Source organism: Scaptodrosophila lebanonensis, unplaced genomic scaffold (assembly GCF_003285725.1).
Source record: "Scaptodrosophila lebanonensis strain 11010-0011.00,11010-0021.00 unplaced genomic scaffold, SlebRS2 tig00000092-arrow-pilon, whole genome shotgun sequence".
Classification (NCBI taxonomy): Eukaryota; Metazoa; Arthropoda; class Insecta; order Diptera; family Drosophilidae; genus Scaptodrosophila; species Scaptodrosophila lebanonensis.
The window spans coordinates 3491263-3507001 of record NW_022060566.1 but is presented as its reverse complement, the minus strand read 5'-3'; the positions used below and the strand labels follow the sequence as shown (position 1 = coordinate 3507001).

The 15739-nt window shown below is 37.7% G+C and overlaps 1 protein-coding gene across 1 annotated transcript in view; it reads left to right on the top strand.

Annotated features, from left to right (window-relative positions):
• Positions 1 to 11905, top strand: part of LOC115627386 — a 33301-nt gene extending 21396 nt beyond the window's left edge. The window contains exons 3-5 of the mRNA XM_030523039.1: positions 2361 to 2474; positions 10025 to 10214; positions 10296 to 11905. Coding sequence (XP_030378899.1) covers positions 2361 to 2474; positions 10025 to 10214; positions 10296 to 11905 — 1914 coding nt within the window. The remainder of the gene's footprint in view (positions 1 to 2360; positions 2475 to 10024; positions 10215 to 10295) is intronic.
• Positions 11906 to 15739: the final 3834 nt, after the last annotated feature.

The following is a 15739-nucleotide window of genomic DNA, read 5'->3' as shown; positions in this document are numbered from 1 at the left end:
TTTAATAAGTGAAGATGTTGTCATTAAAGTGCTGCTTCTTCACTCAACTATTGTTTACAGCTCTGTGTGCTTTATTTTCACTTTACGAGTGCAAGTGCGATTGTCAGTCTATGTGTGATATATAGAACTACACACACACACACACACACACACACACACACACACACACACACACACATACATATAATGAACAGCATAGTGAACAGTTGAACCACCGGCTTGGGCTCACTTCTCTATACAAACATATACAAAAACTCCACATTTTCATCTTCTTTTGTTTAGCAATGTTCGTTTCTGTTTTCCAAATTAAAATGGGCTCTGAATTATATATAGAACTGGATGTAGTTTTACTTACAACTATGTATGTGTACTTTAAACTTAAAAAAATTGAAACTTGTCCCGCCTAAGACTTACATTTTTGGAGATCCTTGCGCTTATACAGAAAGGCGAACATATCGACTCGTCTTCTCATGCTGATCAAGAATTTATATACAAATAATATTCAGATAATTACTCGTAGCTTGTTGGGTAACCCTTTCTTTGAAAGGCCTTTGACATTTACCCCATTTTATTATATTTAATTATAAGTATTACTACTACTATGTTTTTAATTTTCAAATATGTGTTTACAAGGGCGTGGGCAGGGGGGCAATGGCACCCCCCCCCCCCCCACCCCCTTTAACAAAATTTTGCCATATAAAGTCGACCACACGTTCGTTATTATGACGCACTATTTCGCCTTAAAATGGATCTGAGTTCGATTTGTTGAAGTTTTTTCACTGATCATATGCATAAGATATTTTTAAAATGCATCGTGCATTATTTGATCAAAATATTAATTTTTTGGCGCCCCCCTTTGGTAAAAGCTGCCTACGCCCTTGTGTGTTTATATCTGTGTATGAGTGTGTGCGTGATTCTGATATTCAGGGAAAGAAGCAACACAAAAGGGGAATACGAATCTAGCTTTGTTATTTATTGGCAAATTCCTACAATCCATTGGAAATCTGTATAATTGCACAAGGATATTTGTTTAAAACATTAGTATGCATGTCTATGTGTATGTATTAAGTATTCAAAGCAATTCAAAGCAATGTGTTGCTTTGAGCTCGAAGTACGAGTATCTAAGAATGTTGTGAATATTAAGAGCTCCATCAGTTGTTGTAGACTTCAAACATTTTGTGAATTCAAAAAGTGGGATCAGCTCATAAACAATTAACTTTCCCAACATGTGTATACATTTTGTGTGGGCTTCATCGTGCGAAGGAATATCATTTGGCGGTTAAAGGACTGTTAGGATGGTACTAGGTACTTGGCAAATAGTTGAAGATGCAGTATCTCGTGGCTTAATGTATAACCAATAATCGTATTTAATTCGTTTTAGCTCAAAGTGAAATATTTTCTGAATAAAAATATTTTGTCAATTTATGAATAAGCAAGGTGGGTGCTCAGCAGTGCAGGGACTTACTCAATTGTGTTAGTGTAGAGAGTGTCAGTTACTGCTGACATACATACTTACATACATATATACATACACATAGTAGTATGTGTCGGATCGATCGGCTTAAGCGCTTATCGCTTTAAATTTGCACTTTTCATTTGTATTGCAAAATTGTATTTTGCTTTTGTATTTTGGGGGCAATCGCACGTTAAATGTGAAGTCAAGTCAATCAATCAAGCAGTCAGTCAGTCAACCAGTCAGTCAGCCAGGCAGGCAGTCAGGCAGTCAGGCAGTTCAACTACAACAGCCAATGGCTGTAAAATTAATAATAAATTGTAATCAGCAGCTGGACAGCTTGATGGACAGACAGACAAACAGACAGACAGACAGACAGACAGTCTGTGAGACGAGAGCAGAGACAAAAGTGAAAATAATGTGCACAACAAATGATCCGCACAGAGCCCACCACAATGGCTATAAAATTAAGCGAAAATAACTGCAACAACAACAACAACCACAATCACGCTTTCTAACGTTTACATTTCATTTTTCTTTTGCAAAACTCCTCAGGTGAGCAGCAGCAACAACAACAACAACAGCAGCATCAGGAATACAATTACAAACATATTTATTTGTACAATAAAGAACGCGTCGATAACGAGCACAGACAGAAGAGGAAGCAGACGAAGCGGAGACAGAAAACAAAAGCTATACTTGTAGAATACAAGTACAAACAACAACGAACAGCAAATCAAGTGAAAACTAAAGACTTAAGTGCAGTGTAAATACATAGTTAAGCCATAACAAAAACAACAACAACAACAACAGCAATAGCAACAACAACAACGCTATCAACATGCAGCGACAGCGACAACAACAACAACAACAGCAAACACAAACAGCAGCTCAACCAAAGCAACAGCAGCAGCAGCAACAACAACAACGGCAACAACAACAACAGCAACGACAACAACATGTACGTGGCATGGGTGCTAAGAAGATTTGGATGCCGCTTATCATATTCCTTTCACTGCAGGTGAGTCTCACGATTAATACGAAATTGATTGTCGAAAGTGCGATGCTCGTTTCGAATGGCAGATAATGCAGAATTTCTATCTAATTAGCCAGTTAGGATATTGTTGGGGCAACTTCAATTTATAATAGCTTTGTCACCAACTGCATTATCTACAAGTATTTATTTAATTATTTATGTCGAAATACATAGGACTGTCGACATAGGAAATAGATAAAAATTGTAAAAATCATCTTAAAGCCTAAGAAGGAGAAATCTAATCAAATTAAAATAATATCTAATTAACGCCTCCTAGCTTCGGCTAGCTGTGCCCCGTCTCACAGCCAAGTGTGGTCAAAAGGCGTCAATAGATCTAAAAGATATAAAAAAGAACAACTTTACAGAGACAAGAAGCTTGGAATTACTTAAAAGCAATATTAAAAAAGATTTTAATTTGAAATCTCAGACTCTGTGGGGAAAGATTGTTTAACCAGTCCGGCAAGCTATGACCCGACTCACAGCCGATCCTGGTCAAAAGCAAACCGATCCGCTAATGAATGGACATCTACTTAGATAAAATAAACATACACTGCACGTCATCAGCTTAACGCGCCCCCATTATAATCTCTCTAATGTTTAATATTTTCCAGGGACTGTAATCATTATAAGTGTTATTAAACAAATTACAAAATAATGATTATTTTTTAATTTTATTAATTCGCTCGCAGTTTAATGATTAATTTTGAGTTTTACTTTAAAATTTAACCAATAATCATTATTGATGAGCAACAAAATAAAACTTATAAAATAATGATTATTCTTTGAGTTTTATTTTTTTGATCAAAAATAAAACTCAAGCTGAAATTTTGTCTGTTTCATAAGGATTAAGGACAAAATTTATATATATCCTTAATCAGTGAGTCAAGGCGAATATTTTTAATTAATTAATTTTTAATTAACTAAATAATTAATTTATTAAATAATTATTTTTTAAATCACAATTGCGAATTTTTAAAGTAAAACTCAAAATTAATCATTGAATTGAGAGCGAATGAATACAAATTAAAATTTATAGATCATGGTGAAAACACATAGATAATCCTTAAAAAGGATGTCAGTAAATTCCTCGCTTTCCAATAGTTACTGTAAGTGAATGATTTTTTCGTTTAAAAAAAAAACAAAATAATCATTATTTGCGGTCCCTGACATCTTCTAATTTATATTATAATCTATAATTCTTATCCATTAAGCTTTTATCAATCCTCTTTAAACAAAAAATAACGATAGCGACTGAAACATTTTATAGAATGTTTTAATTATTCTTTTATGAAAGAATAGTCTTTTAAATTTGTATTAAACTTTTTTCTGCATTATACTTTAACTATTTTTTAGCAAAATTAATAGTGGCTAGTCCCGTCTTTGTTAGCAATTACTTCATAGATTCGATTGGGTATTTGTACATAGAGGCTTCCAATGTAATTTATGGAAATGGTGGACCAAGCGCGCTTATGCCTTCGATTAACTCCGCTTTTGTTTTATATTGTTTTCCCCATTCTAACACTTTTGTAGCCAACCATCCCCAGATGTTCTCGATGATATTAATATCAGGCGAGTTTGGAGGCCACTCAGGAAAACTTCTTTACAGATATAGTGCCCAGAACGCATGATTAAACAAATCAAATGCTTCCATAAAATTTAATATTTGTCCCCCTTAGGACAGATATTAAATAAAGAATAAAGATTTAAAAAAATGAGATATTTTCAATAAAGCCTTGCATGAAATTACAAAGCTTCAATGGTTTGGAAAATTTAGAATCGCAGCTTCTGGAAGAACCACTCGCTCTTACCCTCCATCTTACAAGTGATGACATCTTTCAAATTCTTGGAAGACAGCTTCTCATCAGATGATTGTTGTTCAAGCTCTACAGTAATGCCTTTATTTTAGACTTTTTCTAGTCGGCTCGATGCCGGTGACCCAGGCAGGATCGAACCTTTACGATATTGCGCTGTTACTTTAAGTTCTTCAACTCGGTGAAGGATTCGATTCGCTGAACGAAAAAGAAAAACAAGTAAAAAAGCTAAAGTCGCGTGTCCCGACTTTGAAATACTCTGTACATATGTTTACAATAATTAAAGAAAAAAAAAAATAAGAAAATTAAAAAAAATTTGATCGATTTTACCTTTCTCGGTATTCGAACTCACGTAAAGGGTATATAATTGCACATATACAAAGCAATTGCGTCTATGTGAGTGTATGTATGTTTATGTGCGTCTATTTGTGTCTGTGTAAGCATTTTCGCAGTCAACTAAACAGCAACATCAACAACAGCCGTGGGCAGCGCTTGGGCAGCGCTTGAGCAGCGCTGCAACAGCGCTGCAGCAGCAAATATATTTATGGCTATAACTTCTTGTTAAATCGGTCTATCATAGTGAAACTTGACACACGGACATATAATAACCAACTGGGGGTATTTCCAAAATTCCAAGAATTACGGGACTTAGAGAAAATCGCATTTGCGGGGGAAAGGGGGGAGGGAGGGAAATTCCAAAATATACATTTTCTGCGTATTCACACAAGGCATCTTGGACTAAAATTTGGTGTTCCTAGGTCTTATAGTCTCCGCGATATAGGCGATTATACGAATGGAAAATCGGGAAAACCCCCATAGGGGGGAAGTGGGTGGGAAAATCAAAAAAATAAAACAAACTCGTATAGCGTACACACATAAGGCATCTTTGTGCAAAATTTTGTGTCTCTAGCTCTTATAGTCTCTGAGATCTAGGTGATCATACGGACGGACGGACGGACAGACGGACAGTCGGACAGACGAACAGACAGACAGACAGGGCAAAATCGACTCGTCTTGTCATGCTGATCAAGAATATATATACTTTGTGGGGTCTACCACGCCTCCTTCTGCCTGTTACATTTTTCAGCTCGCGCAAACCTAATATACTTCTGTACATTTCATGTACAGAGTTTAATAATACTTCCCGCCGTTATTCCAAATATTTTCTCCAATAAGCAGAAAGTCTTTGCCACTGCCAATGCTTGAAAAATTGATTAATTTATAACTTGCTTCACTCTTTTCTTTTAAGTTTAAATTAAATATATATGGATTAAATATATATGGATTCAATAAATATACTTCAATTACCTCAATACATTTTACGATCCTTAATCGAAAGATATGAAATACATATAAAATATAAAATAAAAATTTTATAAAATTTTAAAACACTTTTAATTCCATCGAAGGCAGTCCAAATAACAATGATAACATGCTGTGTATATCGATTTATATATAGCCTTTTTATTGGCCCTAATTAGGCATTGGCCAATTGTGTTATTAAGAAATTATTTTACCGAGAAGCTGACCTTATTTCCTGCATGGCCGTTCCAGACCGGTTAAGAGCACTTTGCGATGCGCCCGCCCTGTTGTGCGGCAAAGCGTTTCACTTTCCTTATAAGACGACAGCAGCAACAACAATAAACACAGCCATCCCGATAATATTTGCAACAACAATTGTGGACTGCTCGCTGGCGAGGTCTTCCTTCCAAAAACAACAACAACAACAACAACATCTTCTTTTTTTGTCTTGGCTATTTCTAAGTGCGCCTTTGACCTCAAGCCTGTTGGCTGTTAACAGACTTCTGCCTCATGCGACAAATAAAAAGCAAAAACAAAAACCAAAGTCGTTTGGCAACACATTCTGAGACTTGGCCACAGACAGACCAGAGTTTTGTTGTTTTTGTGGCTGGCTGGCTAGCCTGACGAAGTTTTCTTTTACTTTCTCTCTTCTTGGAGCGCTACTCGTTCGCTTTTTTTTCGGCTGAGGTCAAAATTAGGCATAGCCAGCCAGCTTCCAGCATCATCGTCATTATTTGTCGCATTAGCAGATGCTGTTGCCACAACAACAACAACAGTAACAACAACAGTAACAATAACAATAGCAGTTACAACAGCAACAATATCAAGCAACAACATCGCCACGATTTTCCGACCAGCCGACCAACCAAACGCCCTTGCCTCTGGCCTCCATGCGAATCGAAAGTAAGCGCGCAGATCGGCCCATTTATGTATGCACCTACATATATACTTGTATATATATATATATATATATACATAGTGTATAATATATATATATATATATAAATACATATTTGGGCTCCCTATACCTAGAAATAATAAAACTATACTATATTCTTTATTAAGACTTCTAGAGATATTTGCAAAAAAGGCAGACATTTAAAACTGTTGCCCATGAACTAAATATTTATATAAACAGTATATTTTCGATTTCAATTTGTGGTTCAATTTAAAACGTATGCTTCGAAAATATATAAACTAAATAGAAGTTTTCTATGTTTGAAAGACACAATTCAGATTTGTCATCAAACATAATTTGATGCCTTTTTATACAACTTTGTTATTCTTCGCCATTGATTTTTTTTTTATTTGATTAAAAAGCTAATATTTGGCTTTAACTTAATACGAAGAGTAGTCCCATTTTTAATTTATTCACTAATTTTGATGGGATATGATCCTTTTTTTAGACTACATTAAAGACAATTAAGTGCCATTTAACAACTAGGAGTAATATTTTCCACATAGCTGGGAAAAACATAGCACTAATATGTTCGCATTGCAATCGATCGTTTTATTCTAATAGTACGAACTTTTATACACAAATGAAAATTTTTGGAATTTTTAAAAGTTGCCTTCAGTTGTCCTTCAGTGGAAAGAGAAAGTCTGCTTGAATGGTTTTATTTTAATTAAAGGAACATCATAAAAATTCGTTTAAATAAATAACAAAATTATAAATGTATTTAAAGAAACAAATGATCATTCCATTCTCTCTAAGGCACCAATCTTTGTAATTCCAAGAAGAGAACGAGAATAGGAACTGAAAAAGTAGTCAGAGGTGCTGTAAGAAAAGTTAAATCGTTTGAGGCTTATGACAAACTATTGCTATGAATCATATTCACATCATATCAGTAGTGATGTGTAAAAACGTTAAAAATGTCGATATATATAACTGAAGCTATATATTACAATGCTGCTGCTGATTTAGATAAGAGAGACAAAATTTCACATTGCTGCAGTCTCAGGCTGAGACTCTTCTGCATTGCAAAATCCGATCATGTGCTTTTTTCTGGCCATCGTCTCGCCTCTTTAATATGCATTGGTGTCGCACAAAGCGGTTCGTGCGGCTTTTGTCAATTGCGGAGCCATCGGAGCCACCGGAGCCACCGGAGCCACCACAAGCCTCCACCTCCACCTCCACCTTGACACTTGGCAGCCTCTTTGACGCGTCTAACTCCAAATCACGTTGCTGTCGCCAGCGACGCGTACATACATACATACAGACAAGTATATACGGATTTACTATACTATATATGCATGTAAATTGCTTGATATTTTTAGAATTTAATTTGGGCAGCGTGGTGGCGCGGTGCGAAACTTGTTCGCCATGCATGTCACTTTCTACGAAACAGGATTTTTGACTGCAAAGGATGGGTAGCGGTGGTGATGGTGGTGGTGCTGGCGGTGGTGCAGGCGGTGGCAGTGGTTCGTCGCTTTGATTATGTGACATCGGGCCGATGTAGGACTGCGGTCGGTCCATGTAAGTGTTGATTATGTTGTTGTTACTGCCGCTGGAGAAAGTTGTTAGCACTTTCTGATTTGTAGGTACCTTTTAGCATACGCGGTACAGTCACATTTCACACAGATTCTGACAAATTGATAATTGATAACATCGAAATATTGCGGCAATATTCGATTTTAAATGTATAAGTATAAGAGATGGGTAGAAGTTGCGGGCTTAGTTTTGTTTTTTCACTCTTTTTCACGAACGCATAATACTTTCAAAATCAAATTGAAATTCAAAATTTTAGGCAATCTTAGTTTCAAAATTATATCTTAAATAATTCTATATAATACAGGTGACATTTATAAGTCCTTAATCTGCGATTTCACATTCTTCATTCACCAAAGAGCAATTTCTATAAATGAAACAAAACAACATATAAAATATTCTTTATTTAAATTTCGTCAATATTAAGTTCTTGTGAAAAAAAATGCAATGAAGATCTTTTCCGCTCTGTTGAAGGAATAAAGATCTTCAACCTATAAATAAGAAATCGTAATTCCTCAAACTGATAGCCATTTAAAACAACAATGTTACTTGTATATATTTTGTAGATTCGAAATGGGCGAAATGGATAAGCTCCTGTGGCTCCACCAGTCATCTGGCCAATCGTTTCATTAAGGCATTAAGCTTGATCATCTATATAGTAATAGCAAGTGGATTTAAGACTTACGATCAAACCGTCACTACTGAGTCTGAGAGTCCATCTGGTGCTCCTGCAGGTTGTAGGTCTTTTGGTTATCTGGGAAGTTATCTGGGGCAGACCCGTGAAGACCCGAGTGTCGTCTCCACATAAGTTTTCTGTCTTTTATTGAAAACTAAATTGTAATAAACAGTTCGATATCTGCATATATATCAATAACTACAAGTAGCAATCGGAACTCTCAGTTCTTTTAAATTATTATCCGATTAGTTACGATTGTGAATAAAAATGTAATTTCTTAGGGAATAAATAATAATAAGTTTCAAAAAACAATCTTCAATTTAGCATTGAGAACTCTCAATAGAATTGTAGCTCATTTGGGGTTTTTCTCAGCTCGATATCAGGCTCTACATATATCTTCAATTTATGAATTGTTGGTTCTTTAAATTGCGAAGAACTTGAATTTATTTAAGCAAACAAGTTGTATTCTCTTTGCGGAATACATATACACCTGTACAAGTATGTATACCTGTATATATTATAGCATTTACTATTTATGTGAATTAACAGTGATATTTGTTGCCAAAGAAAAAGAAGAAGAAGGAGCAGAAGAAGAGAGGCATGAACAACAACAAAATGTGTTGTTTCTTTTTCACTTGCCAAGCATTGACATTGATGTTGAAGTTGAAGTTGATGTTGAGGCGGATCTAAAACGCAAGTAAGAAGTTGGTTAACGACTGCACAAAGAAGAGGGGCGTTGTGGGGAGAGGGGTTGTGGTTGTGGTGTTGTGACTCGTTCGCCAACTGCTTCCGTAAATCTTTCGCATTGTGAAAAAGCGAAACTGTTACGCTTTGGCTGCCAATGTGGATGCCGCCAATGCGACAGCATCTTCATCCTCAACTGAAGCTTCAGCTTCAACTTCAACTTCATCTTTGTTTTCTTCTATTGCCTTATGCAATTTCTGACTGTGTGGCTGACTAGACACACAGACAAACAGACAGACAGTCAGACACACAATGGTGGCTCGATGGGTTGGCAATCGTTGCATCCGCCATTCGACAGCGCTGCGCCCATTCCACTTGACATTGCAACCGTATTTTTTTCTTCTTTTTTTTGTATTTGCAACGTTCGCGTATTTATCTTTGTTATAGCAATGGTTGTTGTTGTTGTTTTTGTTGCACGTTCGACACACTAAGCATTTGGCCGCTCTCTCATATATGCCTGTCGTCGTCTTCGTCTCTATTTGTTTTTCTTTCCATGTCGTGACCCATTTTCCAGCTGCTCGTCTTGGCGGATGACGTCGAGGTGGTGAAGTCGATTGCCGGTAATGAGGAGCTGCCCGAGCATGAGAACGAAGTCGATCAGATGGCACTTGAATCGGAGCAAGAGCAACAGCAATCGTCCAAAGTGCAGGTGAACTATCAACATAATGCCCCCCAAGCACCGCCCGTGGGATCAGTGGGTTCGGGCCTGGGACCAGCAAGAAGTAAGTAAACACAAAACCGGGGCAAACATTACACATACTGACCATACTATAATTAAATTGCAGGCAACAATCATCAGAATATACCGCTGAGTTTTGGTCAACCCTTTGGTCCACCACCACCGCCGGCTCAGTTCTATAAGGGACCGCCACCGCCGCCCATGTCACAGCCACAGCGGCCACCACCGCCGCCACCACCGCAGGTGCAGGTTCAAGTACAGTCGCCATCGCAGCAGCAGTCCCAGCAAGTACTGCCACCACAGGTGCTGCCAGATCTGAGTGTTGGCGGCTCGAGCAGTAATGAGATTTGGGCCTCGCCTGTGCAGGACATGCCGAAGATTATATCGTTGGATGTGAAGTGTGAGAAGAGCGGCATGAAGGTGTTCGTTCAATTCGACAAACCCTTCAACGGCATCGTCTTCTCCAAGGGCCATTACAGCAACATGAATTGTGTGCATCTGCCGTCGGGCTTAGGTCGTAGTTCGGCCACCTTCGACATCGGACTGCATGAGTGTGGCACCTCAGGCAATACGGAGAACTATGGCCAGAGCTATGGACATGAATCCGGGGCAGGCACCTATTTCGAGAACATCATCGTCATCCAGTACGATCCGCAGGTACAGGAGGTGTGGGATCAGGCACGCAAGCTGCGCTGCACCTGGCATGATCAGTACGAGAAGAGTGTTACCTTCCGACCCTTCCCCGTGGACATGCTGGATGTGGTGCGTGCCGACTTTGCCGGCGACAATGTCGGCTGCTGGATGCAGATACAAGTGGGCAAGGGTCCGTGGGCCTCTGAGGTCTCCGGTTTGGTCAAGATCGGTCAAACTATGACTATGGTGCTGGCCATCAAGGACGATGACTCCAAGTTCGATATGTTGGTGCGTAATTGTGTGGCTCACGATGGCAAACGGGCACCCATTCAGCTGGTGGACCAACGCGGCTGTGTTACTCGTCCGAAACTGATGTCGCGCTTCACGAAGATCAAGAACTTTGGTGCTTCCGCCTCTGTGCTATCATATGCGCACTTCCAGGCCTTCAAGTTCCCCGACTCCATGGAGGTGCACTTCCAGTGCACAATTCAGATCTGTCGCTACCATTGCCCCGAGCAGTGCTCCGACTCGAATCTGCAGGATGTCCACCACCTTCAGGTGGGACCCGAGTCCCAATACGGTCCACCGCCACCCCAACTGCATGTGGATGCCTACCATGTGGCCAGCGCGATTGGTAAGCGACGCGATGAGCGTCGTGTTCAGCGCCGAGCGCGCTCCGTCGGCAGTATGGATCTGAAGCCCGAGGTTGGTCTGAATCGCATCATCAAGGTGGTATCATCCGGTGATCTCACCTTTCCAATTGACGAGCAGAACACCAATGGCAGCAGTGTGGGTGCCATTGCTCCCCAAACTATGGTCTTTCCGATGCGCGAGGAGGGACTTATCTGTATGACTACGCCAGGGTTTGCCATCACGTTGATCGTACTGCTGGGCATATTGGTTACCTCGTGCCTTATTTCGGCCGTACTTTATGTACGCTTACGGCCGTTTGCCTCATTCGCCGCTAAAGAGCGCTCTGTCGCCTTCACGAACCCACAACTGGCAGCCTCTCTGCCCGTCATCCAAATACCATCGGCGGCGAGCGTGCAGGGCACACTTTCCAAGAAGCGAACGCTCTCATGAGCCATGACCAGGGCAGGCGCCAGTTACAGAGAAGGAAGCAAGGATTGCCTCACACATACACACACACACACATGAACACACACAAAACTACACATAAAAACACAGCATTTAAATGCCTAACTGTCGTCCATAAACCCATTATCCCTGGCACATTTTATAGTTTAGGTTCGTGCTGCAGAGACCGTTGCACCACCTGTTGCTGCCCCGCCACATTTTTAGTGTAATTTATACAATACGAGTAGTATTACCTTCATTAGTGTTCGCCCACATTTATTTTCTTCCATCTCTCTGTCCATCTAGCTTTCCATTTCTTCGAGAGACACAAATCAGATTTGAGTTATGGTCAGACAGACAAATATTTTGTCCACAAACATGGTTTCAATGCTACTTAATTTTAAAAAGTTATTAGGATGCTTGATATCTACGAGTTTGTGTGCAAATTATTTGCCCGTTTGACCGTAGATTTCTGAAAGGCTTCTTCTATCTGTCCGCCTCACTTGAACCCTGACGAGAATTTGTTAGCTTGAAATAGAAGGTGTGTTCAGAAAGACAAATAATTTGCTTATTCAAATGCGGCTTGATTTTTATATTATTTCAGTCAAAAAGTTTTAGCAATGCTTTGATATTTACGTTTTTGTGTACAAATTATTGGCCTGTCTGACCACAGCAATGTTTTTTTTTGTTTTTTTTTGTTTTTGGTCCATATTTTTGAAAAGATAGTCTCCCCCTACCTCCCATGCTATCCCATGCGCACACAATAGTTGTTCACAAGACACAACATACATATATAAATTAAAGTTATGCATAACACACATACATACATAAATACTTCAATTAGTCACTAAATATTTTAAGCACCCTAATCTTAGACTAATAGGTTCTTCGCATACGCTTCAGCAGTGGCCCGCTGCCGAGGCATTCACATGTATATTGGCCGCAGTGGCAAAAACATACAAACATACGAGTATTTAGAAGCAAGAAGAAACAAGAACAACAACAAAAACAACTAATTACAATTTAGTACAAAATTGATGAAAAAATTGAAATTATTAGAGAGTCTATATCGAATTGGTAATTAACGGTACAGTTATTGCCACTGCTGGCGAATGTAAAGACGATGATACTACAGGCTCGACTCAGCTGCTCTTCCAATTCGCTAGTACAATACTTATTGACGATTTCAGATAGAAAGGGCCTAGAACTCAGCCGATAATGTTGGAATCAAATCGTAAACCACATTTAAAAATTAAGGCACACATTTTATATTATTATTGCAACCATCTCTTCAACCATTGTTTCTGTGTTCAAAGCTGATTTTAGTACAAAATAATCAATTTTTTGTTTTTTTTTTTTGTCTTCCCACACGTACACATAAAATGAAGTGAGCTGCGCCCTATCTAGATGAGACCGACATTATATAATTTATTATCGCTATAGTCATATATTCTACTGCCTCTGCTCTAATTCTATTCACTTATGGTGTGAACTAATAGGTTTAAATTACAAATTTGTTGTTTATTTGCTCGTTCACCGATTAGTGCGTCTTTTAGTCGTTCGATTTTTAATTTTATCTAAATCTAAATCGAAGGGTTTTCAAATAAAAACACTAATGTTCTTGAAATATAGTTTATAGTAAATTTTTTTATACGAATAAAATAAATATTTATTTACAAATATTCCGACTGCAGTATATTTATTTATTGGCGATTCAGAAGAAATAATGTTTCAGGAAATAACAACACCCACAATATAATGGTTTAAAATTATATCTGGACTTCAAGCACTAAGTACTTACATAGTACTATACAAGTATATATGAAAGACCTTTTAAAGCAGATTTGCCACGCGAAGAGTTTCCTACAGATCCTAAGGCTAAATGACGTGGAATTCGTTTGTGCTTTGCAGGAAAATTTCACTTTTGTGAAATATTTACTATAGAAATCAAGACATAATCCATTGACAACGGTCTAAAATTGTTTGTTCCATTTCTCGCTGTGTATATAAGTAAAAGCTGCAGTTAAAGCCCATAGTGGAGCAATAATAACATAATTCTTGTTGTACTCTTCATAGTATACTTTTATTTAACTTGAAGGACTTACGAACATCCAGGTAGGTAGATACATAACCTTACAAAATAATCCAGAGATTTCATTTACGCATTTCCCTGCAAGTCGCTCAAGGGTATTGAAAAACAAAACAAAACATACCAGTTCTTTTTCAGTTTCTGTGCATTTTCTCTTGTTTGAAAATTCAAATTCTCTCAGTTCGTGTCCTAAGTCATTTGTTTGTGATAGATCTTGTGTTGCGGCTTTCTAAATTGTGTAACGTGTAGAGCGAATAATATATGAATAAAAGCTAGCTTAGAATCTATTGATAAAATAAACAAGAGAGAATGTGATAGTCGAGCAACCCCGACACTTATATACTCTGTAATCCAATAGAACTAGTTCTATTTGAGCGTAGAAGCAGAAGCAGATGAAATAAGACGAAAGGCGATTTTTCAGGAATCTAAATATTGATCAAAAAACATTACAACAATACAACAAACTAAATATAACTATAGAAATAAAAAAGCCTATGGAAATTATTATTAACAACGAATCCGACTTTATGGGGGGATTTTGTTTGCCAAACTGCCAGCTATGCCGGATTCACAGTAGAGAGTAGTCCGAGAAAAAGATTTCAGGAAGGAGAGCTCGAATTAGAAATCTGCTGAGAATATTTTTGCTGCCTCTTGAAATGGAAGTTTCGCGCAAATAACAGGTTAGGATGAACACTTTTTAAAAAGGTGGTGAAATGCAATTAAACTTGTGTGGAAGTTCCGAACAATTCGCTGTTTTCCCCATACTTACTACAAGTATGATGGGTTGCTCCAAAACTAGGGCTAAACTATGACCTTCCATTACTTGTCAGCATCCTCAGCAAAATTTACAAGCAATGATAACTAAGCTGCATAAAAATGCGTCCACAATGGAACGAACCAACCACCTGCAATAAAAGTCGGTGCACTGTATATAGATTTTCAACCTAACTACATTTATTTTGGGTATGTATTTTATTCAGTTTATTACAATTTTCGCTGCTGTTCGTGTTTTTCTCTATATAAAAAAAATAAATAAAAATACATATAGCATTATAAAAATGTTAGAAAGTTTTTGGCCTTAACAACCACAAAAGTGCAGGCTCGGGGCTCGATTTCAAGATCCTCTCTGCCATACAGATGTGTATTTGTTGCACAAATGCGTGATTGTGTTTTTTATTTTGGTTGTTAGTGTTAACAGCAATTTTTACTAGAAACGAGTACTCGCATAAAAAGTGTGTTTTGTTTCTCTTTGAATTTCTCTAAATTTCCCCTAGGCTTTAATATTTGTGTTTTGTTTAAACGAAACGCCGTTTCTAAATGTAAGTTAATTTTGTTTTTAAATAAATACGTATTCATAAATAATGGTTGTCACTTATGGTTAGTTATGTCCCAAGTGTTGGGAACATCATTGTCGTTGTTGTTGTTGTGTTGATTTGTGCAGTTTTTAAAATAAATATTTGTTGTGTGGCGCACAGTTTTTCAGACACAAACAAATAAATAATAAAAAAAAATATCCCTTCAATTTTACGACTAAAAGCACCCGAACATCAATCAGCACCGAGAATGGAGCGCATGTGTCAAAACTATTGCCATAATGCCCGAAAAATTGTGAGTACCTTCTTAAGTAGTGTACTTATGATAATCCAACAAAATATTGTTAAAAATACACCCCCAGCACTAAGTTAAATAATTTATGTTTTCTCTTCATTTGTTTTTGTTTGTTTTTTTTTGTTTTTTTTTTGTTTTTTTTT